The 26,349-nt window shown below is 44.9% G+C and overlaps 1 protein-coding gene across 1 annotated transcript in view; it reads left to right on the plus strand.

Annotated features, from left to right (window-relative positions):
• The window catches only part of ZNF407 (zinc finger protein 407), a 478,257-nt gene extending 452,166 nt beyond the window's left edge, over window positions 1-26,091 (plus strand). The window contains 1 exon segment of the mRNA XM_017866127.1: window positions 23,622-26,091. Coding sequence (XP_017721616.1) covers window positions 23,622-24,940 — 1,319 coding nt within the window. The 3' untranslated portion in view covers window positions 24,941-26,091.
• The last annotated feature ends 258 nt before the right edge of the window (window positions 26,092-26,349 follow it).

The raw sequence follows: 26,349 nt of genomic DNA on the forward strand, positions 1-26,349 counted from the left end.
ACGTTTGGCCTTTAACTTCCTATAAGCAGGGGCCCATTTTTCACACCATGTCATTCATTGACGACTGCCCCCAAAATTCTGTGCTGTGTTTTATGATCCTCAGGTAGCTCATGTGAACTGGGATGAAGTAGCTTTGAGTGCATGGAGGGTTGTGCTCTTCCTGCCTAAAGAAATTTTTGTCAAAGTCATGAGAATGCTGCCAATGTTGGCTTCTTCGGAGCCTAAAGTCCAGGCTGAAGTGGGAGTAGGGTGTTGATATTAGATACTGGATATTAATAGGGAACAATTATATAACAAGAACTTTATTTCAATTGAGTGGCTACAGGTTGATTCCCCATGTTTAATATACTAGAAAAAGACACTGGGTATTGATCTGTGTTTAAGATGGGGTGGAAGATTCTGTCTTCCTCTAAATTTTATCAAGTGGAATATACCTTTATATTCTTAATATCTTGTCAGTGTGTCCCGCATTTACAGTACATCTCTACATATTATGCTTGCTGAGATCGAATTGGCTACACGTGGTTTCAACCACAACATAATCAAACTATTAGGCGTTCTGAGCTCATGAATGACTTGTACTGAGTGTGTGTATGTGATACTCTGCCCATAGACCCTCTGCCAATTGGAACACAAAGTGGCCCACTGTATAACTCTTTTCCTAAAAGATAAACTATCTAAATTAGCCTACATTGATGCTGCTACAGTTAACTAACTAAAAACTCAGTGAGGTTTTTTTTTACACTCTAATACTTCTAATCCAGACTTCTAAACAACATTCTAATTTGTGAAAAACAGCTTTGAAACATGCTGTGACAAGGCACATGGGGAATAGTAGAACTCCACATGTGATGCTGGCCAGCACTGTTACAAATGCTGTGTCCTGCTCCTGAAGTAGGAATTTCTTTTTCAGAAGCTGTAATTACTTTGGTGGCAAGCAGTTCTGAAGGGAAGGAGGAACAAGGGTTCTTCCCTGTGTTGAGCATTGCTACAGGCCCAGCACGCACTACAGGACACTTGATGCAGTCTGTTCCTAATGCTCACAGTATCCCGCAAGGTGTCAGTGCCCTGTGCAATGGACGCAGAAACTGAAGCTTAGAGAGGTGGAACAAGCTGCCCAAGCATATGTAGCTAGTTAGTGGCTAAGCATGGATTTTAAGCTAGATCTGCCTGAGTCTTAATGTCTACATAAAATCACATTGTTAAAGAAAGGATAGCATTATTGACAGTTAAAAGCCTTACCACATTCCTAAGTGATTGCCAGTTCTTATTATAAAAAAGAAGACACTAACGACCATAGGAAAAGCTGTAGGGTTTTCCCGCCTTTCTTCAGCCATAAAAGAGTTAACACTGTTGTCCACACACGCACTCTCCGTCTCTCCTTACCTCTCACACACTCTTTCTCTGTCTCTCTCTCTCTCTCTCACACACACACACACACACACACACACACACACAGAATCCATCTAAACAAGCAATACCTTGAAATCTGCTCCTACGATGTCATTTTAGCCATGAGATCACTCAGGCCTAGTGGAAAAGTATTGTAGATCTCACATTCGGCTGATACTGTAACGCATGTGTGTGTGCTCGCGTGCACACACACACACACACTGAGCCAAAAACGAATGTGCAGCCCTAGTGTAACTGAAGGATCAGTAGAAACTAAGGAACAGTGTGTTAATTGACCACAATTACAGCCACCTAGTGGACAATCAGCATCCCCATTTTTATAGAAAGTCACATTCATTTAAGAGGTAGCTTGTCCTTAAACACTGGGTAGCATGCATTCACAAATGTCGATACAAACACCAGCGACAGTCTCTGAGTATCTCCCACAGATGTAACACTAAGCCTAGCCTGGTAGAAGCCCATCTTCAGCTTTAGATAATTTGCCTTTCTTTCTTTTTAGGTATCTAATTGGTACATATTTGGCCTTTCTGAATATCCCTTGCCCTTTGAATTAGCCTTGCTCATTTCTTTCCTTTTTTTTTTCTTATTAACTAGAGTCAGAGTCTCACTGTGTTGCCCCGGCTAGTCTGAAACTCCTGGGTTCCAGCGGTCCTCCTGTCTTGGCCTCCCAAAGTGCTGGGATCATGGGTATGAACCACCACACCTGGCCAGCCTTCTCATTTCTGTAACAACAGTAAAAATAAAACATAGAAGTAAATGACAGTTCAGCCTTATGATTTTTGTACTTATTATACTTCAGAAGAGTATATAAACCATTAGATTTATATTACATATAATTTTCATTTTATCTAGAAAATAAATATACTGGACAGATCAGGTTTGTTTTCAGATGTGAAAAATAAGTCACTGAATTGGTCTAAATATCTAAAGATGAAGAAAAGAGTCACAATATTGTGTAATTAGAGTCCTAGGAGTCTGTAGAGTTAGAAAATGATGTAACTGCCCACTGAATTTAGGAGTGCCCCACAGCATTTTTGACAGGAAATGATTGGCACACTGTTCTGTGCTTATATGGAGTGCATTCACTTTTCTTAAATTGAGATTTAATTTACATGCAATAAATTTAATCCTTTTTAGGTATACAGTTGGATGTATTTTGTCAAATGTTTGCAATCATGCAACCACAACCAAGTTAGAGAACATTTCCATTACCCCAAAAAGTTGCCTAGTGCCAGTCTTCAGTAAATCTCTTCTTCCAGCACTCAGGCCTTGGCTGTCCCTATTGTTTTGTCTTTTCCAGAATGTCACATCGGTGGCATGTAGCCATCTATTTCACTTGGCATAATGCTTTTGAACTTCATTCCTATTGGTGCATCCACCGCTCATGTGTTCCCTTCTGTCACCGAGTCCTGTTCCGTTGCATGTGTGTACCAGTGTGTTTGCCTGTCTCCTGGTGATGGACACTGGGCTACTTCCAGTTGTGGATGATTAGGAATCACCATACTATCAACGTTTGGCAGCAGGTCTTTGTATGGGCACGTGTTTTCATTTTCTTAGGAATGGTGTCATGGGATGATGTGGTGAAAAATTGCCAGCAAACTGTTTTCCACCATGGCTGTGCCATTCCACACCCCCACCAGCAATGCGTGAGAGCTCCAGGTGTCCGCGTCCTCACCAGCACTTGGCACAATCAGTCTTTTTAAAATGTTAGCCATTCTAATAATGGGTGTGTTGTGTATCTCATCATAGTTTCATTTGCATTTTCCTAGTGACTGATGATACCAAACATCTTTTCATGTATCTGTGTGTAAATTGTTCTGATTTTTAGAAAAATTCTTCCTCATAATGAACTAAAGCAGTCCTCCTACACTCTGGACCTGCTCAGGTCGTGTGCACGCCCTGCTCTACGTGACAGCCTGCCAGATATTTGGAGGCTTTTTCCTGTCCTTATTTCCACCCCTCAAATCTATCTTTGCCAAGCCAGCCTGCTTGGTTCTTTCCTTTCGCCTGCCTTCCTGCCCCGCTGCGTCCCTCCCATCGCTGTCCGCTTGCTGTGGCTTCTGCACCAACCCTCTGGCTCCTGTATCACGTCATTGTGGATGTGCTCCCATTTGTACACCTCTGTTAAAACATGCTTCCTGGCACTGAGTGCAGTGCTCCGCTTTGCAAGGGCTGTGTTGTCTTAAAGCAGCAAAGGTTGGGTTTGCTTCCGTGGCAGCCATCATGGGCAAATTTAACAAGTTGACCCTGTGGCTTTATCCATGGTACTGATGAAAATGCTTCACTCGCCAAGTAAAGAGTCCTGCATTACAGGGTTTATCCATGGTACTGATGAAAATGCTCCACTCGCCAATAAAGAGTCCTGCATTACAAGGTTGACAGCACCATCCAACTAAGTACATATAATTGGCAGGTATCAGTTTATAAAAATATTTACAGGGGAACCAGCTAGTTTGATAATCAATGATAGAGTTTTCTAAATTGCTAAACCACTCCATTTACTTTGGACGCTGAGAGCTGCTGAGCAATTATGAAGTATTTTGATTACCTTTCATTTTTGGTATCTACTATATGTTTCTGTAAAAAAGTACTGATATACGCAAATATGCTCAGCATAAGATTTTAAACCCTGGGGCCACAATGTCAAACACCACTGAAAACCTCTGGAAATGAGAGCAGTTGACCCTTTCTGACATCTTTAGAATCTTATGTAAGGTTTTCGTAATTCACAGAACTGATATTAGATCCAGTGATCATCTCCCCCTCCCCCTTTTAGGAATATATAGCAGCATTTGGGGGAAAGTCTCGCCTTTTGAAAAAAAAAACAACACTATATTCACTTGTTTACATATACTGGAGCTTCATGAAAGGGTTTGTTGAAGTTTTTTTCTTTCTTTTAAAAAAAAAACGGGTTTCTGTTTGTTTGTTTGTTTTCCTTTAATGGGATAAGGTCTTTAGAACTGAACTCCTTGAAGATTCTGGCTTAGACTACAAGAAGCCACTAGAAGACTCTGTATTGTTTCTAGACTCTGTTACCTTGGGCGCTGTTCGTACTGATTCAGTGTTTGCTTTTGTTCTGTCATTATTTCTTATTCCTCCAGTATTAGGAACAACCCTAGTTAATGTTTCTGATCATGAAGTGGATCTGACCTTAAAATAACCCTGAACTATTCTCATTGCTATGGCTCATGTCAAAAACTTGCAGATTGTTGTGATTATGAGGTTTTCATTGATAACGTTTGATGAGTGGTTTAACATAAATATATTTTATTGTAAGTATGTTATATTAATATGTAAGATATGACTAAAGCAACATGATATTTGGTTTATTTAAAAAAACTATTCACATTATTTTTATGTGTGTTGTTGTTTAAAATTTCTTTTCTGCTAAAGATCACCATGTACCTAATATTTTGATCAACACTGAAGATTTATTTGTACATCATAGTTCTTCCAGGTACTTCACCATACTCAACACTCAGTTTAAACACATTGGTGCAAATTCCATTACGGCAAAGAATTTCTTCTAGGATGTTATTGTAAAGAAAAAGAGTACATTGTCAGCAGTATGTTTCTGAATAAGGAATGAAGTTATTTTCAGCTTGATTAGGAAAAATGTGGGTGTGGGGGGGTGTGGGTGTGTATGTGGGGGGTATGGGTGGGTGTGGGTGTGTGTACGTGAGTGTGGGGGTGCATGGGGTGTGCGTGTGCACACATGTACATATGCCTGTGTCTGTAAAAATGTGCAGATGTGATTGTCTCAGCAGGAAGTTTTATAATATAACTGGAGATGAAAGAAAATATAGCCTAACTGGTGGTAAAAAGTTATTCATTTTAATTAAAATTCATGCTAATAACGGAACCATTCAGTTTGCACTGTTTGCATAAGATTATAAGCACTCAACTTATCTGAGTGTTTAAATTCCTTTTTCAGGCTTAAGTTGGGGCATTCAGCAAGACAGTTGTCAAGTCCCTGGCCTCCTGCACGTAGGCCCATTGCCTGCAAACAGTGGAAATGCTGCCCTGGAAATGTGGCTAAAGTTTCGTGAAATGAAACATGAGGCATGCCAGACCCATCTGTGCCAGCCTTATGAAACAAAAGCACCCAATTTTATCATCATTGTCTTTTGTTCTCCACGGTGCTATTCATGTGGCTGTTTTATGAATGCCAGAGTCTGGGGGCATCCATTGATCCGCCGCCTTCTTTGCCGCACCGTGTGTTCTCTGTTATAATACTTGTCACCCCCGCACCCTCTTCTTTTAAAAAATGGAAACTTCGATGTTGAGAATCTTGAGTAATGCTTATAAGGTTTCGTGCTATGAGGCTAGTGGGCTTTGTTTTTGGATTGCAGATCAAGTATGAACTGGGGAGAGGTAGATGACTATACTCTTAAGCAGAAGGATCAAATATGTTGCTATGGAAGTCCCAGAATCTATAAACCACTTATTTTATTATATTTGTGTCAGTTTTCATTATCTTCATGACTAGGCATTTCCCATCTTAATGCAACAGTATTTGCATATGATGAACCAACCAGCTCCAACATGGCTTCTTTTAAGGATTCTGAATTTCCATTCAAATGATCAGAAGCAATTCTTATTTAAGATCACACTGGGCCAAATGTGGTAACGGTAAATGTATTTGAACTATAATGCTACAATTACCCCATTAATTTTTTAGTCTAAATAACACAGTCAGCTGCTATATATTGTGGAGGTGAGGTATGTTACATGTTCATATCATAACAGAAATTTTAAAACTGCAGCAACACGGGACCAGTCACTGTGTCCTGTTTCCTATAGACGAAGCGGTGAGCAGAGCCAGGCTTCCCAGCCCGCCTCTGAGAGTATCAGCATGGCCAGGCATCAGCGTTCTACCAGTAGGAGGGAGCTTAGAGACATCGAACCAGTGGATTTAATCCACTCCTCAGAGGCCTAGACTTTCTGAGAAAGATGAACAGGAAACCAAGTCGCTGCGCATCCCTCCACTCATTTTAGTCAACACTGCTTCACTTTTAAAAGCTGCCTTACATTGTGAAGTTCTTGGGGAGATTTTTAATAGTTCTGATGCTGAAAAATTAAAATCCACTCATAAGCCAGCAGTTAGAAAGTGGAGCCAGTACCCAGCCGAATCGTGGCCACCCGAACCGAGGGGACCTGCCCCCGTGGAGCCAGGCCCATCCGAATGAGCGGCATCCTCCTGTACTTACTCCCTGGAGCGGCTGTGCAGAGAATCTTTGTTTTCATAGAGTTGAAGACAAAAAAAAAAAAAAAAAGCCTTGCCTCACTCCCTCCTTGCATGTGTTCTGTGTAGATTCAAACCCAAAAGTCTCTTGTCAGGATTTGGCATTTGCCTCCCGAATGTCCCTTGACCTCTGTCCTTCCATATATACTAGTCGAGTTTAAGTCAAATAAATTATGTTTATGGTAGTTTCTCTGTAGGTTAAAAGTATCCAAAGAAAAGGGAAGGAAACCTTCTTTATTAAGAGGGCTATATCCAAAATCTAAGCTAATTTTGATTTATCTATTAGAATATTTGAGATTCTGATTTGTTTATATGAATTTTAAAAACTGGACAACAAAGCCAAATATTGAATAATGCAAGCATGTTTTAAGAAAGAACCAAGCCCAGTGTTAGAGGAATCGGTTTTTTGCTTGTATGACGTATTGGGAAACAGATTATGTGTGGTTGCTCTGTGGGGGTTTAATGACTAGCAGGACGATGTCAAAAATTGGAACAAAAAAAGCAAGTAGCATTGTTCTAGCCAGTAGGAGTTACTAGTAAAAGGAAGGCATAGAAAACAGAAGGTACTCATAACACTAAAAAAAGCAGGCACGGCCCTTCCTCCACCACTGCCCTATGAGTGAGCGAGTTACAGCAGCACCCGGAGCCAGGGACCCTCTGCCTTCTGCGGCCTCACTTTGAAGGTGATTCTCCTGCCAGCACCCTGGCCCAGCATACTGCAGTCATGTGGCAGCTTTTTAAAGCAGGTTCTGTAATAGAGGCTTTTGCAAGAGGATTTTTTTCCCCTTCACTTTCTGTATGTAGTTTACCTACTGTACTTTCTGGAATTTCTAATAAGACTTTCAGATATTTTAGTAATGCTTTTCAAAGCATGGCTCCTACTAATAGACACCGTGGCACTCTGTAAATTAAGTAAGACAGTAACTGTTAGATCACCAGGATAACGCAAACGTACAAGCACAGTAATCAAATGGACATATATAAAAGCTGAGATGTATAGTGTCACTCTCTCTGTTTTGCCCTTTGGCAATTCTGCTTTGAGTTTCTTTCAGCCAGCAAATGAGGAATTAATTCGGTGCTGTCATTCTGATTGTCTGGCTGCTGCAGAAGAGAGTGGAGTATCTTTGTTGAGAAAAATACCTGATGACGTTTAGTAGTGAGTAGAGGCGAAGGTAAACATATGAATGTCCATATTTCTGCACACATCATGCCAAGTTTCACATGAGTTTTTTTTCTTCGTTATAGTCATGAAGCCACTAATCAGACAGCCTTATATTGGTTGTTATATAGAATATGGCACGTGTTGGTATTCACAAGTCACTAACCACGTGCTCAAGAGGAAAATGGCCAGAATCATAGACTTAGATCCTAATGGAACTGAGGCTGACAGCTGTCAGCAGCGTCGGGCCTGCGCCTCCTCTCCCAGTGACCCGTACAGACACCGCCCTTTTTGCTCTCCATAGTATTCTGATTTCGCTGATTAATTTTGTGGTCTTTCTGGAATTATGTGTCAAAGGCCTGATTTCTGTCTACATGGTATTTCTTTTTGTCATTTGCCATGGTCGATCCCTCTCTTCTTTCTTCCCTTCCATGACTCAGGTCTTGACTTTTCAGCCTTTTTGACTGGCTCTGACCTTTCTTTGCCAGTATCCCCTGGAGCTCCTTTCCTCAGGGTGGTTCTCAGCCTCCCACACAGTACCCAGGTGACTTCAACCCTCAGCTGTTTGGGACCACTACCTGTGTTCTCATCATAGCCAGAAGTCTGTTTCCAACCCAGCCTAGCCTTCCCAGGCCTGAAGCGTGTTGCCAATAATGACTGACAGGACTCTAACTCTCAGCTCGATACGAAAGTGAGAGATGCTTTCATGAGCCAATGATTGGAATCCTGACACTTTCTGTCTTTAAAAAAATCAACTAGATTATTTTCATCAACTTTATAATTATGTTTAAAATGTTTGTTTTGTTTTAGAATGACAGGATGTGAAGGCCTCCTATTTGCAAACATGTATTTACAAATAACATATTTTGCTTGTGAACAGTTATGATTCCTAAAAACTGAAAAAATTAATTAAATTGGAGGGTTGGAAGGGGCAGAAGGGTTGAGCAGGCAGTGTTCAGGCTGTAGGGCCACCAAGCCAGAGTCACCTAGCGAGAGGCTCCCTGGCTGGCAGGAATGGGCCTGGTGGGGACCCTTTTGTGGAGTCACCCTTGGCCAGCCTGGATGCAGTGGGGGCAGTGCTGCCAGCCATGCTCCTTGACAGGAAATCTGAGTGATGAGTGCTCACGGCAACCTCGCTGTCTTTCCAAATAACACTCTGGCCAGTAGTATTTTTTTTTTTTTTTTGGTTGGGGGGTGGGGGAGTTGTTCATCACGATCTCACTGTCAGCTGGCGTGATACATAATTGCACACAGAACTAGGCAGATTCAGACATCCGGTAATTGCCCAGAAAGTTCATGTTGTTTGCATTTGAAGGAACTGAGCGTCAGGTAGTGTGTTGGGTGGCTGAGAGCCGAGGCCAGAGCCCGGCATCATGGAGCTCAGATGGATCACTTGGCGTCCGACAGCGCAGCCTCCTGCTCTGACAGGGCTTCACTAACTCGCCTGGGATCATGCTTACTTGTCCGGTCCCTGAAGACACGTGGGTCCCCGGCACTGTCTGCTCTGATAGGGCTTCACTAACTCGCCTGGGATCATGCTTACTTGTCCGGTCCCTGAAGACACGTGGGACACGTGGGTCCCCGGCACTGTCTGCTCTGACAGGGCTTCACTAACTCGCCTGGGATCATGCTTACTTGTCCGGTCCCTGAAGACACGTGGGTCCCCGGCACTGTCTGCTCTGATAGGGCTTCACTAACTCGCCTGGGATCATGCTTACTTGTCCGGTCCCTGAAGACACGTGGGTCCCCGGCACTGTCTGCTCTGATAGGGCCATCCGTGTTCAGCAGAACTTCTGCTCCCTGCTTTGGGAGTTCTAGAATCATTATCTAAATATTAACAAGAACACTGGAGCCCTTCATTTGAGTCCTCTTTGCAGCATCTCCAAAAAGCGGTCATTCCGGTGTTTTTTGCTGGCAGCCTCGATGCTAAGGCATCGTGTTTCAGTTTCTGAATCAGTGTGATTAAGGCGAAGTTTTCTTCCTGTCACTTCCCTCTGCTGTTCCACATTGTGCCCTCTAGAGCCATGCCGAATGAACCTGTTCTCTTTCTGCATGGTAGTCCTTTAAGTATTTGTAAATTGAAGCCATTCTTTTTGCATTTTAAGTCCCCAATTATTTTTGTTTCTCTTCTCTATATTCATGGCTGTTTGTCAATGTTTCTCTTAAAACATGGAGCTCAAGCTTAAACGCAACACCCTAAGTCTGGTCTGACCAGCTCATCATCATGTTATTCCCGTTCTTCACCTGAACTCTGTACTTGTATTGATGTAGCCGCGTCAGTGTATTGATCCTACCAGTGGCTAGAACTTGGAAGTCATTTCCTATCATACTTTGGGCAATTTTTTACTACTGATTGCAGGACTTTACATTTATTTGCATTAAATTTAATTTTGTTATATGTATAATGTGCTTCAAATATTTCAGTCATACAAGATTATTTTGTGTATTCATAGATATTAGTTACATTATATACCAATTTCAGGTGATATGAACTGAACTGAATTATAATGCATTAAACTTAAAATAATACTAATTATTATTACCATATAATATATTCGTGTTAATATATTGAGCCCTTCCTATGTGTCAGGCACAATGCTAAGTATTATACATAGGCTGTCTCATTTACTTTTTAAGAAAATAAGTATTATGTTACGTATTTTATTGATTAAGAAAACAAGATTTAATAAATTTAAGTAACTGTAGAATTACGGAGAAATTACGTAGAATTACGAAAAGTCTAAAATTTTATCCAGCTTGCAAATGAGCTATTCTGCCACAGTTTGTGGGTACTAGCAGAAGACACGAGATTCCAGGGTCAGAGATAAAGGACTTTATTAATCACAGCAACAGTTATAACCAAAGGGTCAGCATCTGACCCAGTTTCCCAAGTCCCAACTCCCGCAGGCTGACATGAAGAGGCTGGTGACATCTGTACACACAGTGGGTTGTAGTACAGGCAATGAACACTGAATTCAGGGAGCCCAAATCTTTTATTACGAGCAGTAAACTTGTCTGTTCTCTGCCTAAGAGGAGTACTTATTTTTTTTTTAGACAGAGTCTTGCTCTGTCGCCCAGACTGGAGTGCAGTGACACAATCTCGGCTCACTGCAAGCTCCGCCTCCCGGGTTCACGCCATTCTCCTGCCTCAGCCTCCCGAGTAGCTGGGACTACAGGCGCCCGCCATCACACCTGGCCAATTTTTTGTATTTTAGTAGAGACGGGGTTACACTGTGTTAGTCAGGGTGGTCTCGATCTCCTGACCTCGTGATCCGCCTGCCTCGGCCTCCCAAAGTGCTGGGATTACAGGCGTGAGCCACTGCGCCCAGCTGAGGAATACTTATTTTTATTATAATGGACAATGAATCTTTTTGCCCTTTGCTCTGCAAGAAGACACCCTCTTTCTCTTCCAAGGCTATTTTCTCTAGAAACATCCATGAAAAGATAATCTACTATAAAGGTAGTCAGTACCTCAGCTCACAAAAAGCACCAAAACACAGAGATCTATGGAGATTTCTCTTTCTATAGTAACTTCCAGGTGTAGTGAGGAATCAAACCCAAGCATGCTGACACCAGAGCTCATGCTCTTTCTCTTACCTGGAAGATGTTTTAAAGATTAGTCCATCCTTCCTCTTTAGGTTTGTCTTCTTTTTAAAGCAATACTTATTAAGGCCTATTATATGCCAAGCACTGAAGATGCCATGGCAAATAATAGAGCCCTGCACTCAAGGAGCTCTCAGTGTAGCAGGAAAGACAAGCACATGTATGGATAATTAAGATTCGTTGTGATAGGCTGGAATTATGTACAACAGGCTGTATGGGTGTCTACCTAATGTCTCTAAAACCTAACGTAACTTTCAAATTAAATAAATGTACAATTAAGACACATGTAAGTATCCAGTTGCTTATGGGCCTATGTTAATGCTGTCACTTAGGACCTAGGTTTTTCTGTTAGGTTTACCCGGAAACTCTAATAGATGATAAATGTGACAAACAACAAAAGCACCTGAGTGCATTCTTCCTGTGCTCACTTATGGAACCTAAAAATTCTACTAGTAGTCATGCGACTGATTTTCACAGTGGGTATTTATTCTTCTAATTATGGTACTAAGTAAAATAGATCATTGCCTTTCTCTCTCATTCGCTGACTCCCTCTAAGATCTCAGGACTGTCAGCAGTGCGATTTCATTTCCCATCACAGTCACTCTTAATGAAGTAGAGTAATAGCATCAGAACCACATGAGTAGTGAAAGAAACATATTCAGGGTTCTAGGGAAGAGAGAATTGATATGGAATGGAATCTCTGAACCTTGGAGGTTTTAACACTGTTCCAGTCCTTAGATGTCCTACCCTTTAAAAACTTTAACAGCTCTTAAAGAATTAACAAGTGTTGCTCAAACATTGTGTGTCGGGACTTATTCCAGCCATGCTGCTGTTAGTCTGGGGGTTGGTCATCAGGTAAGGAGTTATGTGAGACATGTCTGAGGGGCCTTTCTCCAGGGAACTCCCTAAAAAGCACAGACCACCACATGTCATCAGGCACTCTCATAAGTGAAGGCCAGGTTCATTGGACACACAGCCAGCTAGCTGCCCACTTGACATAGTCCTGAACATAGTTTAGGAAGGCAGAGACTCTGCCTACTTACCTCATGTCTCTACTCCATCCAGTATGCCATAGATTCACACTCAGGAGAGGCTCTGGGGAAGACCTTTGGATAAGGAATGTGATGAGAATGGAAATGGAAGGCTACCCTTGTTGAACGCCGCTGGCTGTGCTTGCGTATGTGTGTATGTCCACGAAGGCGTGTGCTCGGGTGTGCTTAATTGTATGTATGCACGTGTATGTGTATATTTAAAGAAAACATGGAGATGTTACATTTGATTAAGCATATAAAGTGTTTAAATTTTAGAAAACAGTATTAATAATTAGCCTATTATGCCCCATTGTATAATTACGTTACCTGACGCTGTTACCTGCCACAGGAGTCGCACGCTTGTCCTAGATTGGCTTTGCCCCTTCAGAATATCAAAGTGAGCCATTTGTTGATCCACAGAAGAAGAAAAAAAAAAGAGAAGAATGAGACAGAATGCCACTGCTCTCCCTCCATGAAGGAGCTCAGGGGCCTGCCTTCTGGTCTTCCCATGTCTCTTGAAGATCCTCCACCAGGACCAGGCCTGTAGCTTTATTTTTGGGACTGAGAAGTTCCGGCAGAAGAAGTGGCCCTTAGACCTTCCACCCGAAAGCATTCCCAGTCCTGCCTTTCTAACCCTTGTTGAAGATTATGTCAAGTGGACAACTCGTTGTGTGCCAAGTGGACCCGGGCATCAGCTGCCTGATTGATAGAGCTCGTTTTTTGGGTGCCTGAGTTTGGATTACACATGGTGAATTCAGTTTTCCACTTGTTCATGTCACCATTCCCACACAAAGTGCCTTCTGGGGGTGCCTGTGGGGCACCCCGTACACAGCTTTGCTACCGCTTTCCTGCACGTGCACCTGGGTGGAAGGACGCACGTGCGTGGATGTGACTCCCTGATCAGCGTTCAGATCCATACCGCATGCTCGTTGCTATGTGTGCCTGCCAGCCAACTCCTTTCAAGCAGGCTTTTAGTGAAAAGGCAAAATAGTGCCACCTGTTTAACAAAATCTTTAACTTCCCTAATAAACTACTGATAATTTTTTTTAAAGATAGTTTTCCTGTTTGCGCCATCTTGGAACACAGTGGAATCATGTGGTCCTGTAAGTGGCCCCAGCTCCATGACACATTATTACCTCATTGAACTTACTACCCTATTTCAAAAATCTACTGTGGAAATTTTCTGGAGGACTTCAATGTGCTGTGCATAGCTGCTGAGACATAATGGCGCACTGTTCCCTCTAGACACAGCGAGGCCTTAGTGCCAGCCGCACCTGGGTCCTGTGTCGCCTCATCCTGGGCATTTCAGATGTGCACACTGCACCAGGTGGACAGGACCCCGACAGGCCTGGGGTCAATATTCATTTGAATTGTGCTTTTTAAAAGGATCTCCCTCTGAACTTCCCTTGCTTCTCAAAAAAGCCAGGTCAGGTGTGTGGAGGGAAACCACGGATACTGTCTCACCAAGCTGCCTGACTGTGGGTTCCACCGGCTGCGACTTCACTGAGGATTTCCATTTGAAAGTTAGTTTCTATTCATTCTGCTCATTGCAGAGTCAGGGTTCATGCCTCATAGTTTGTCTTTTGTTAGATTTTTGTTAAGGTTTATTATCCCAGGGGTATGTTATTCTGTAGGACCCAAGCCACAGATATTCTTCAGCTTTCAATAGGAATTTAACTTAGATATTTAGGAAAATGTTGAAAATAAAGATTTTAGTTTCTACTGGTTAGGAAGAAAATGCATTACCATTTTCTACCTTGACAGTGTCAGCGTCCAGTCCACCCCCTCAGCCCTGCCGTGTGTAGAAAAGGCTGAGGCTGGGTATGGCCTGGCACAGAGGCTCTCCCAGGTCCATCCAGGTAGATCCAAGGAAGGACTGAGGGCCATCGTCCCCTCACCTTCATGGCCCTGTGTCCTCCCCTTGGCTTGCTCTGCGGTGACAGCTCCTGAGGCTCTGCTTCCCCCACACCTGACAGCCTTGCCCAGCCAGTGGTGGCCTCTGCACCCTTTCTCCCGCTTTCATTTCCTGGACTCAGGGATTTCTGCGGGTTTGGATCTCCTGCCTGAAAGAGCCTGGGCCTTCCCAAATTGCTATCCACAGGGTGCTGGGGGTCCCCTGGCACACACCAGCTCTGTTGGAAAGAGCAGCCCTGTGCCCAGAACATATGATTCATTTTAAGGCATAAAGAAGAAATCCGCATTGTTTCAAGTATACACAAGCAGCTGCTGTCGTTTGGCTATGAGCAGATGTTAGACCTCCGAAAGCTTTGCTGATCATTAAAATACTAACTGTTAGTGTTTTACCCCAGCCGTAGGTTCTGTTTACTGTAAATTTGATTTTAATGGTGCCTCTGTGCGGTTACTGAGAAGCGGTTTGCTTTCTACCTTCATACAAAAGTGTCTACAATGAAGACAAATGTCTGTTTCCTCTCATTTCCTTGGGAACAATATGAAGATGCTATAATATAAAGGAAATAGAAACATGACTACAAAGGTGAATGTGAATTTTTTTTACAGGGTTTTTCCAGAAAACCAAAAAAGAAACAAGTTTAATCTGCCTTGTTAGCCTTTTCAAGTCAGCCTCGTTAGAGACCTGCCCTCCAGCAGGCTTGGCTGGTCTTATTTGCATAATTTTACCTTTTAAGGTATGTATAATGTATACAACTTTTGAAAAATAGGCCTTGTCTCCTGATACTGTTTATCTGCTTTGGGAGTTCATAGACTGTCAGAGGACATTTAGGGAAAGGTGCTTGGGATTCCTGATTTTCTGATTCCATAAGAATGCCTGTTCCAGTTTGTTAGGTCTTTAAGTCAAACAGAGGCAGCCTTACAGTAAGCAGGGGCTGCTATTTGTCTGGTAGAGTTCGAAGGTCTTCTGGAAGCCTCACTCCTGAGGGACTGACATTCCACAGCCCTTTTCCAAGCCTGGGTTCCACCCCCATGCAAAGCCTGAAGGGCACTATTACGTGTTCTCAGCCGTTGTCCCTCATGCTCACACGCATGTCGGGGCACAGGAGCAGAAGGCTTGCACTGGAAGGAGAGGCAAGGGTGCCTCCAAGAGGGACACCCCCCTTCCCGTGGGCCAGGGCTCTGACCTCAACACCCGGAAATGTGTGCAGAGTGAGAGACGCACCCTATGTTGATACCTGTAAGGGTTCCCCTCCACCACTCCTCCCCTTGCTTTGTTCCAAATAGGACTGAAGACTTTTGAGCACTTTTTGCTGGCACATCAACTGGCAGTTCTTAAGAAGTACTGTTCATGGGTAAATGACTAGATCAGAGCCCTTCCCAGCCTGATTTTAAAGTGCCATCTCGGCCGGGCACGGTGGCTCAAGCCTGTAATCCCAGCACTTTGGGAGGCCGAGACGGGCGGGTCACGAGGTCAGGAGATGGAGACCATCCTGGCTAACACGGTGAAACCCCGTCTCTACTAAAAAAAACTACAAAAAAACTAGCCGGGCGAGGTGGCGGCACCTGTAGTCCCAGCTACCCGGGAGGCTGAGGCAGGAGAATGGCGTGAACCTGGGAGGCAGAGCTTGCAGTGAGCTGAGATCCGGCCACTGCACTCCAGCCTGGGTGACAGAGCGAGACTCCGTCTCAAAAAAAATAAATAAATAAAAATAAAGTGCCATCTCATCACCCTCCATGAAACTCGATGACACTGTTTCTGTCACCTGAGTTCAATTTCCAGAGGGACATGGTTGTGCGTCGCGATCTCGGTGCAGCTCACAGGCCTCTGCACAGCAGAGAAACAGTTAACGGCTGCCCTTCCTCTCCACCCCACAAAGCCTGTCAAGATAACCTTAAAGCATGCATTCTTATCTTACTGAGTAAGATTTGTGTGCATCACTTCCATTACTGTTAGATCTTCATGCATGAAAATGATAATATATACCTAAGGGTCTGATATAATACAACATTTCTTAGGGTTTGTGACTTTAAAGGTAAAATATTGTCTTTTGTTCTTTGTCACTCTTCAGTGGCCATGGAAATATCTAGGCCCATGGAGACTATTCTTGGTAAAGTTAGAAACCTGCATGATTATGTATTTCCAACTCGAGATAAACTTTTGTCTTCATTTTTTGTCAATATCTAGAATTCTTTTCAGGGGTTTTATATGATTATCTTCAGTTGCTGCCAGTGTTAAGTGTTGCACCCATGGCAATTAAGAAAAAGGGACTAAAACTTTTGGTACTTAAATTTCTGCCCTGGTTTATTGTAAATATTCCTTCACTAAAAATTGCATGGTGCATCCAAAGAAATTGTGTATTTGAATTTATGTGAAAGAGTTTTCCAGAAATGGTGTGAACCTCAGTTAATTTTTACAGAAAAGCAATTTCCCCATCTCTTCTTATAAAACAGCGGCCTTCATGAAATGCAAGGCATGACAAAGACTTTACTGTCCTTCTTCAACATATTTGTATATGTTTACATGTGGTATACAGCAGATAGTTACCAAAACTCCTTTCAGTTATTACGCTGTGATATGTTTAACTCATCCTTAGGCCAGCTCCTGTCAGCTGACCAAAACTAATCTGTGCTCTGAGATAAATCTCACTAGTTTAGCTACCATGTTTAACATGCATGTCAAAGGCTAAAAATAATTCTTAATCTTGTATTTCAAGTAACCTATTTGTTTCTATTTTGTGTGTCAATTTTAGTAACACTGACCAGAATGTGTTTCTAACCATTGAAAATAATGGGAGACATGAGGTACTGACCGACCTGTGTTCTTAAAAAATTTTTTTTAAAAAAAGGAGAAATTGCCATTTGGTTGCTGGAGTATAAAACTAAGAGCTTACTCTGTCCCATGCTATACCAGATTCATACTTTCTTTGATCCTAGCCAAGTCCCTAAACCACTTGATTGGAGTTTCCCCTTCAGGAACTTGAGGAAGTTCACCTTGTTTAGTGCAAGAAGTAGCCCAAAGGCAGGGAGTCCCCCGTACTATGTACCAGTGTTAACATGGAAAGCATCACTTCTTCAAACCCAGAGTCCAGTGGGGGCTCTGTAACAGGACGTCCTGCATAATGCCAGGGAATTATTATTGTCGATAAGATGAATAAATTATGGAGCAATTATTGATACCAGTTTGACTGGCTAAACTATTGGTGACTGCTATTGTAAGAATAATGTATTCCCTGCTTTGAAATTTCTAAAAGGTTATATTTCATTGAATTTTAATTTGTCATTTTTCCTGCTTTCACTTGGGAAACTTATAAGCTTTTGTGACATTAAAATATGGCTCTAATTTATTAGCATAATCTGTTAATATTGTTTCATTTTAATAGACATTAAGTATGATTTCTTAACATTCTTGTTAAAATTACATCTTAAAATTGAAGCCAAGAAAAATTATATGTGGCTTAAGAATTGCAATGTCCTGTGTGTCCCAAATTTTTATGAGAAAAGTATTTGTTTAATCACATCGTATTCAAGGTGCTCTCATTATGACAGTGAACCAACCCAGCATTCTCAAGCTTACTGGGCCTACCAAACTAGAAAATCTAAAGTGCATCCAGTGTCTGAGATGTAACCTAGCAATGTATCAACATTTAGTACCGTTTCCAGAGAAGCTTAGAAATTTAAAATAAATGCTGACTTGTAGCAACAAAGTGGTTTACATAGGATATTAGCACAGGCTTTTGTAGGCATTAGGCGTTTCACCCCACGACATGTCTTTTAATAATGCCATCTTTATCTGCTACGTGATGCATGAAATCTACTTTCAGTTTTAGAACTGCTAACAACCTTTGACCCCTTTAGTGGAGACACAATGTGACCTTTCTATTGTCATCAGCTTTCATTCTCCTGAAAATTCTATGAATTTTTATTACAAGTTTTTTTTAAACCAAGCTGAGGCTTCCACAAATTACTTGCCACAGATGAGATGAAGTTGTTGAAGTGGTGTTAGATAAGTTTTACAGCCAGCATGTGTGCGGCCGAGGAGCCCAAGCCTGTGTCCTACAATGTCATACACCAGTAACTGCTGAGCCTACTATTGGATAAATACATCATTTTATGGAACATTGATTGTTCTATAAACCCAATGGAGTATTATGCTCTATGATCAAACCATTTAGATTGTGTGTAGAGCACAGAAAATGCCATATTCAGGATGGTACTAAAAGTGCCATTTGTGTATTTTATGGATGTCATTACAGAGGAAACTTCTCTCTGTAGGCCCTGTTTACTGCAAAATTTTTTAGTCTGTAATGACATTTTTCATTCACAACGTATGCCTTCAAGAGAGGGGGCCCTTGTTTTATTTTTTCCATTCGGGTTTACTGCACAAATTCTGTACATTTTAATTAAATGTAAGCTTAACAAAAGCGTAAGGTATTTATTCTGCGGAAAAAGTGATGACAGTAAGGAAGGAGCAGCATACACAGAGGAAGGAGTCAGGTACGCAGCCCCGTGCTGCTTCCCGGAAGCACACCAGCCAGCAGAACAGAGCCCTCAGCACAGTTTTGGGGAGCGGAGTCTGTGCGGCTTCACCCCTCCACCCCTGCGTAATGGAGCTTGTGTTTTTCCACACTGGAGATGTTGGCTTCGAGCGTGCAGAAGGAGCTGCAGCTTCATAACAGCAACCCAGAGCAGCGAGCCGAACTCAAAATCCTCTCCCCAAAAGCAAATCCTCAGACACCCCAGTAACTACCTTTTTATTCCATCCAAGCCCCTGAACTTTCAATGCATTCAGCTCTGAGAAGGGAGTAAAATGTCTTTGTGCTCGCAAAAGCAAACGGGCAGAAAGTGAGGACTTTGTAGACGGGCGCGAGGCTGCATTTTAATGTCACTTGTGCCTTCTACGCAAAGCTGCTTATCGCCCTATTGGAAACACCCAAAAAAGAATGATTTTAGGCACACTGTTTGGTTAGCTGCTGTTACTGTACTGAAATCTGACAGTCTTTTTTAAAGGTGCCATAATACAAATACTACATGGAGCATCCATGCCCCATTAAGGCTTTGTGCGATTTTTGGAGACATAACAGTGACTAAGCAGTGAAGGATGCAACCTGTACCACGTACCTGTTTTCTAAACACCGTATCCATTTGGCCATTTGCATTTGGTGAGCTTTACGGTTCATATTTACCAGAAAGAGCTCAAAAATGGAGGTTGATGTGCCCAGTAAATTCCTGGTCATAGCCCAGTTGGAGTTGAAAGTTACAGAAGAGACTCGCATTAGTTTAAATGACACTTGAACTTCTACATAGCTCAACATTAATTCATTATGGTTGAAATGGAAGAATCTTCAGTGGGTGAATCTTTTTCAGTCTGATTGAGGCTGTTACATTTTATAGGTGCTATTTTTCAAAGCCGTACTGACAGCACTCGAAGTTATTAAATTGCTGAATCAAAAGATGGACCCGCGCTCGCATTTATGAACTGTGATGGACTCGCTGGGCCTGTGCGTGCGCGGAGGTGAGGACGCTGATGGTGCTAGGCTTCGTCACACCCCACACTGACAGCAGTATTTACCCATTTAGTTTACATTAATGGTCTGGAAGTGGCTTAACCCACCTCTGGATTCAAATACATTCAGTAAGTAGTTCAGAATAGCATAATTATCAGTGCTGCAAGGGATTCAAAGGATAATTCTACACCCAAGAGATTTCCTGTCCAGTTACAGAGTAAAGAACAGAATTGCTCGGACTCGAGCGTGCACCGTTTCTTCCTGAGACTACCGAGGAAGAGGATGTTTGTTCTTCCTTTCCCAGCTACAGTAGTTCCTCCTGTCTTTTAACATACAGGCAGTATGTCCTCTTCTGTAATTAAAATCAGTCGGGGAGGGGAATGACCGGAAGGCTGCCTTCTTTGTTTTTGTGCCCTTATTTCCCTTGTTTTCAAATTCTGAATTAGACTAAAAATGACATTAAAATTAGAGAATGAACAGAAACAATTCAAGGCTGACATGTGAAGATGGCACTGGGTAGGAAAGTAAGGGTTGGGGAGAAATTGCAAGCGTACCAGAGAAAGAATTTGGCAAGTACAGGAGGCAAAGATCTAGAGGTCCTAGCAGATGGCGGACTGACTGGGGACCAGCCACACATGCCCAGCTTATGCTCAGGCGGAAAGGGAGCGCGAATACAGGAGCTGTGGGCGCCACCCTCCTGAGGCTTCTGACCTCTCTGAGGAGAGAATATAGGAGGATCGAAGTTTACAAGACAACCGTGAGACAGGCAGCGATTCAACCCCTGCCCCGGAGCTGCACGCCCACCCTCATCTCAGCTTAGCTTTTAAACCCTGATCTTCCCTAGGGCAAGGCATCAGGCGGGGATGGGTGCGGGTTCTTTCTGCAAAGTGGGAGGAGGGGGAAATGCAGGTAGTCAGGAGCTCTGTCCCCAGGCACGTGCCCAAGCAGACCCTTTCCAAGGCTCTGCAGTGGCTACCACAAAACTTACCACACGTGACCTTTGGAAAGTCTCCAGGCATTCACACAGCATGAGTACCACAGGTTGAATACCTGTAACTGCCACCACCAAGCCTCAGGAAGAGGAAGTCGTGTTCTGGAAGTACCTGCTACCTGAAGCACACGGAGGGGCCAGCCAGCAGCCCCATTTAGTGCTACCCAGTTGTTCTCTGTCCTTGGTTGGGGGTAACCATGAGAAAACAGGATGCACTATAATTAGGGAATTTGTTCAGCTAGACTCATGAACATTTTGGCCCCTCTTCGGTAAGGGTGAGTTGACCTTGAAGACGCAGTGCTTTCCTCTGCCTGGTGCAGGAGGGCTAGGCCAGGCCTGGCTCACCCCTGCGGCTCACTAGCTTGACTGCACCTGCTCATGCTAGGGTTCCATGGGTGCAGAGCGAGTACACAGGAGTATCTCCTGGTAGGGGAGCTAGTCCTGGCTGGCCCTGCAGCTCTTTTCTTGACCTAAAATTCCATACCCTTTCTAAGATTCACACTTTACAGAGTTGCCTGAGAAAGAAGATATATTAATTAGTACTTAACAGTTAATTAATACTTTCAAATCCAGGACCGTGTTCCTCCAGCCTGAGTGAGAGCTGGGGCATGTCCTCTTGGTAAATGTGATTTAACGGTTTCTGCTGAGCCTGCCTGAGACGCACCCACTGGAAGACAGGCCCTGTCTGGGGTCTGTGCTCAGAATGAACTTGGTGTTGAAAGAAACGCTTTCTTACAGAACACCACCAACACGATAAGCAAAATGGTTGACTCTCTTTAAGAGATCCTGGCGATAAATAATCTCTAACAATTCTTAATCCTTTCTTCCCTCTTGTTAAGGTTAAAAGATGCCGTTAAGAAACTGACCCCCTCAAGGAGAATAAAGCAGAATATCTCAAATATGTGGTTGCTGTTGAAATATGGAAATGTTCGCTGTGGGCCACCTGTCGATCATTCTCTTATTGAGGAGGGATGGAGTCGGTTAGAAACCAGTGGAAAATTGGGATTTAAAGAAGAAAGCAGGAAGTCTGTTTTAAGAGCCCATTTCTTTTATGTGAAATAAAGTTTACCATTTCCAGCCCTGTTTTATCCAGCAAGGCAGGGAGCGGCAGGCATTGCCCTGAGTCGCCAATTGAGGAAGATGTGATGTGCGCCTGGCCGTGTGCCCTCGTGCAGCGCCTCCCGTCCCCACCGTCCTTGTACCATGCCCGAGTTTTCCTTGTACAGCGCAGATGGCAGCCGAAGCCCCTGGCCCGAGAGCTCTGAGATGGGCTCAGCGCTCCTGCAGCAGCCCAGGCCTTTCAGAATCCTGCTGCCCACCTGAGCCCTGTGCCCTGCCCGCCTGCCCTGGGTATCCCGTTGACAAGGGCAGACGGTGAAGGGCACAAGATGGCCCCAGACCAGGGGATGTGCCCAGCTCCAGCTCTCCCCTCCTCACTCTCGTCCCTGCTCGGCCCCTCTTTTCTCTCCTGGTCTCCCCTTATTGCCTCTGCCTGGGCACCAAGGGGCTTATGGTATCTTCTACACACAGTGTTTTCACTAAGGCATTTGGGGCTGGTGCTTCAGATCAAAATTTCTTACCCTCCGTTACAGTGCTGTAGTTTTCCTGCTAAAAACATTCAGCACGCTGCTCCTCTCTGCAGCCCGTAGCCCAGGTACCTTAGCGCAGGGTGGAGGAAGCCTTGGGCAACCTGCTCTGAGATGAGCAACCTATTCTCCTGACAGCCCGAGCCTTCCACTGCCCCGAGGCCTTCCTGCCTCTGCCTGGGCCTCGCTGCTTCTGTCTGGGACTTCTCCTCCCAGCCCGCAGGAGACGGCTTGAATCTTGTCCCGAAGACAGGGCTACAATGTTGTTTCTTTTTTCCATCTTTCCCTGAATATTCTTTCCTGAATGTATGGCTTCTTTGTCTCTGTGCGGTACTTGTCACCTTACATTGTATCCAAGACATTCAGCAAACACATCTTTGTTGATTACTTGTTCCATCCCAGGCACTGTCCGGAAGATGGACAGAGAGGAGAAAGGCCGAGTCTGGCCCCTCGAAGCCCACCACCCAGTTCTGCAGTATAGACTCCCCTCTCAGCCCCTGAGTGGCCAGAACCCCGTGTCTGCGGGTGCCCATTACCCTGCAGAGCGCCCTGCATGCTGCCAGGACACGGCGACTCACATGACCACACAGGCCGCCTGCCTGGGTTGAGCGCCTGAAACGTCGATGTTCAATAAATATTTATTGTATTAAACTTTTACAGCTGTGTTTATTGATGACATTTTTAAAAATTTAATATGCAAGGCTTTCATTCTTTTTGCTGAATAAACAAATATACCATATATAATATTTGGTCATTAAAAAAATATTTTCCTTTGGGTTAGGAGATACTGCTGCTGGCTGTTTGTTGAACTTTACTTAGCACCCGTGACCGAATGCATTGTTACAAGAGAAATGATGGTGGTAGGGGGAGGTATCCAGCCTCCTTCCCTGGGCACTGGAGAGGCACTCACCCCTGCAAAGAGTTGTATTGGGCAGCTCACCCTGGGGAGGTGCACTCCCAGCATTAACTGTGTGTGCCCTTGAGCCTAGAGCCTGCCTGCAGATGCCCGTGGAGGCCTCTGGCCCCGCTGAAGCTTGCACTGTAGAGAGCTCTTCAGAGTTTGGAATAGGGGGTCATGGTGTCTCTGCTGAGAGCTTAGCGCTTCTACAGAAGAAGGGTCTTACTTGTACGCCTACGAGTCCTTTCTCCAGGCTCTAACTGGTCCCTGTCTCCCTTAGGCATTGTTTCCAAGTCCTACGAGTGCCGTCTGAAGGGACAAGGAGCCACCTTTGTGGAGACAGACAGCCCCTTCACCGCGGCAGCCCTGGCAGAAGAGCCCCTTGTCAAGGAGAAACCCCTCAGAAGCAGCAGGAGGCCAGCGCCGCCCCCCGAGCAGGTGCAGCAGGTCATCATCTTCCAGGGCTACGACGGGGAGTTTGCCCTGGACCCCTCTGTGGAGGAGACGGCCGCCGCCACGCTGCAGACGCTGGCCATGGCCGGCCAGGTGGCCCGGGTGGTACACATCACAGAGGATGGCCAGGTCATCACCACGAGTCAGAGCGGGGCACACGTAGGCAGCGTGGTGCCCGGGCCCATCCTTCCCGAGCAGCTGGCTGATGGAGCCACCCAGGTGGTCGTCGTGGGAGGCTCCATGGAAGGCCACGGCATGGATGAGTCCCTCAGTCCAGGTGGCACTGTGATACAACAGGTGACCAAGCAAGAGATTTTAAACCTCTCGGAGGCTGGAGTCGCTCCCCCCGAGGCATCCTCAGCCCTGGATGCGTTGCTCTGTGCGGTCACTGAATTAGGAGAGGTGGAGGGCAGGGCTGGACCCGAGGAGCAAGGCAGGCCTGGCCCCAAAGACGTGCTGATCCAGCTGCCCGGCCAGGAGGTCTCCCATGTGGCTGCCGACCCTGAGACCCCCGAGATCCAGATGTTCCCACAGGCCCAGGAGAGCCCGGCTGCCGTGGAGGTGCTCACCCAGGTGGTGCATCCCTCAGCAGCCATGGCCTCTCAGGAGCGGGCACAGGTGGCTTTCAAGAAGATGGTCCAGGGCGTCCTCCAGTTTGCTGTGTGTGACACGACCACGGCCGGCCAGTTGGTCAAGGACGGTGTCACCCAGGTGGTGGTGAGCGAGGAGGGTGCCGTCCACATGGTGGCCGGGGAGGGTGCCCAGATCATCATGCAGGAGGCGCAGGGCGAGCACATGGATCTGGTGGAGTCCGACGGGGAGATCTCGCAGATCATCGTGACGGAGGAGCTGGTCCAGGCCATGGTGCAGGAGTCCAGTGGCGGCTTCTCCGAGGGTGCCACACACTACATCGTGACAGAGCTGCCCCCAGGGGTGCAGGACGAGCCGGGTCTGTACTCCCACACCGTGCTGGAGACTGCAGACTCGCAGGAACTCCTGCAGGCCGGGGCCACGCTGGGCACAGAGGCCGGGGCCCCAAGCAGGGCAGAGCAGCTGGCCAGCGTGGTCATCTACACCCAGGAGGGCTCCCCGGCCGCAGCAGCAATTCAGAGCCAAAGAGAAAGCAGCGAACTCCAGGAAGCGTGAGACGCGCAGCACCTTTACTCAGCACAGGGCAGGTTGGGTATGTCCAGCTTCGGTGGGGGGCTGTGTTCCCTGAGCTTCATCTGAAACCTTCAAAACCGTGAGGACGAGGCTCCCATGAGTCCTGAGCGTGCACTTCCAGCGAGAGTCACACCGGCCACTAGCCAGGCGTCCACAGAGGGTACCGTGGGTGGGGCCTCGGGGAGCAGGCTGCCGGGTGCATGGGAGGGCCGGGCGCAGGCCGCACAGGGAGCTCTGGTCCACTGGGGCCCTTCAGTCAGTGGCCTCCCCCTTTGTCCTGGCCATTGTGCTGAAGAGAAGCCAAGTGTTGTCCGCAGGTTTTTCTCTCACAGGTGTTTTCCGTTTCAGTTATCATGGAGGTCATGGCCGTGGGGAAAGTGGTGAAGATCCCCCTCGTGGCTTGGGGTGCGCCTGCTCGTGCAGTCAGCATGTAGCTGCCTTTACATTTCATTCTCTACTGGGCTAAAAATTGCAGCTACAAGTGTTACCGTCTCGAAGCAGTCTACTTCCATCATTTTTTTTTTTTTAATTTTAGAATAACAGTGTCCCCAGACCAAAGGAAGCCTGCTAGCTCATTTCATGTATAAATTTCCCATCTTCACACAGTTTAGGTGTATTCGTTGCTCTGGTCACATTCTGCATAAAAGAAATCCTCTTAAGCCTATGATTAAGAAAAGCCTTGAAGTTTATATTCAGTTAAAATATATGTTGGTGAAGATAGCCAGCGCTTCTAATTGTGACTTAGTTTCATACAATAAAGCCTATATGTGAAATGCACACTCTGGAAGATATTGTTCGTATCAATATTTTGCTTTTTATAACAAGGGTTTGTTCATATTGATATCATTTTTGCAGGATTTCTTCGTGATTTCTGTCCATTTGAAAATGCTGACATTAAACGTTGACACATGGAGACTGTGCCCTGTGGCCCTGCGGTGGCCGCCAGCATGGTCTGTGTTTCCTTGTGGATTCACTGCAACTGTCAGATGCGAGTTTCTGTCGCAGTCGTTTGTTTCCTGATACAGTTGCTCTTACTGTTTTCCAAAACTGTAAAATAATCTCCTCCCTCAAATGCAAGGGTTGTTTTTGTTCTCTTTCTGTTTTCTTTGAAATAAAATTATGGCATTAAAAGATCATTATGGCATGTTATTTTCAGCAGCCAGTGGTGGGCAGCTGTGGCAACTGAGGGGCACCCCGGCGCTCGTGGCTGCTGGCTTCCCCCTCCTTCGTGGCCTCCAGACGCCATGGAGCGCTGCCGCGCGTCCCCTGCAGCCCGATACTGTTTCTCAGCGTCTGGCAAATGGCCCAGATGCATTCTGGTGACAATAACATATTCTATCATGGATAGCATCTAGAAATTGAGAAGAGCAGACATGAGAGGAAAGGAGAAT

This window comes from Rhinopithecus bieti, unplaced genomic scaffold, assembly GCF_001698545.2.
Source record: "Rhinopithecus bieti isolate Rb0 unplaced genomic scaffold, ASM169854v2 scaffold_84002, whole genome shotgun sequence".
In the NCBI taxonomy this organism is placed as follows: domain Eukaryota; kingdom Metazoa; phylum Chordata; class Mammalia; order Primates; family Cercopithecidae; genus Rhinopithecus; species Rhinopithecus bieti.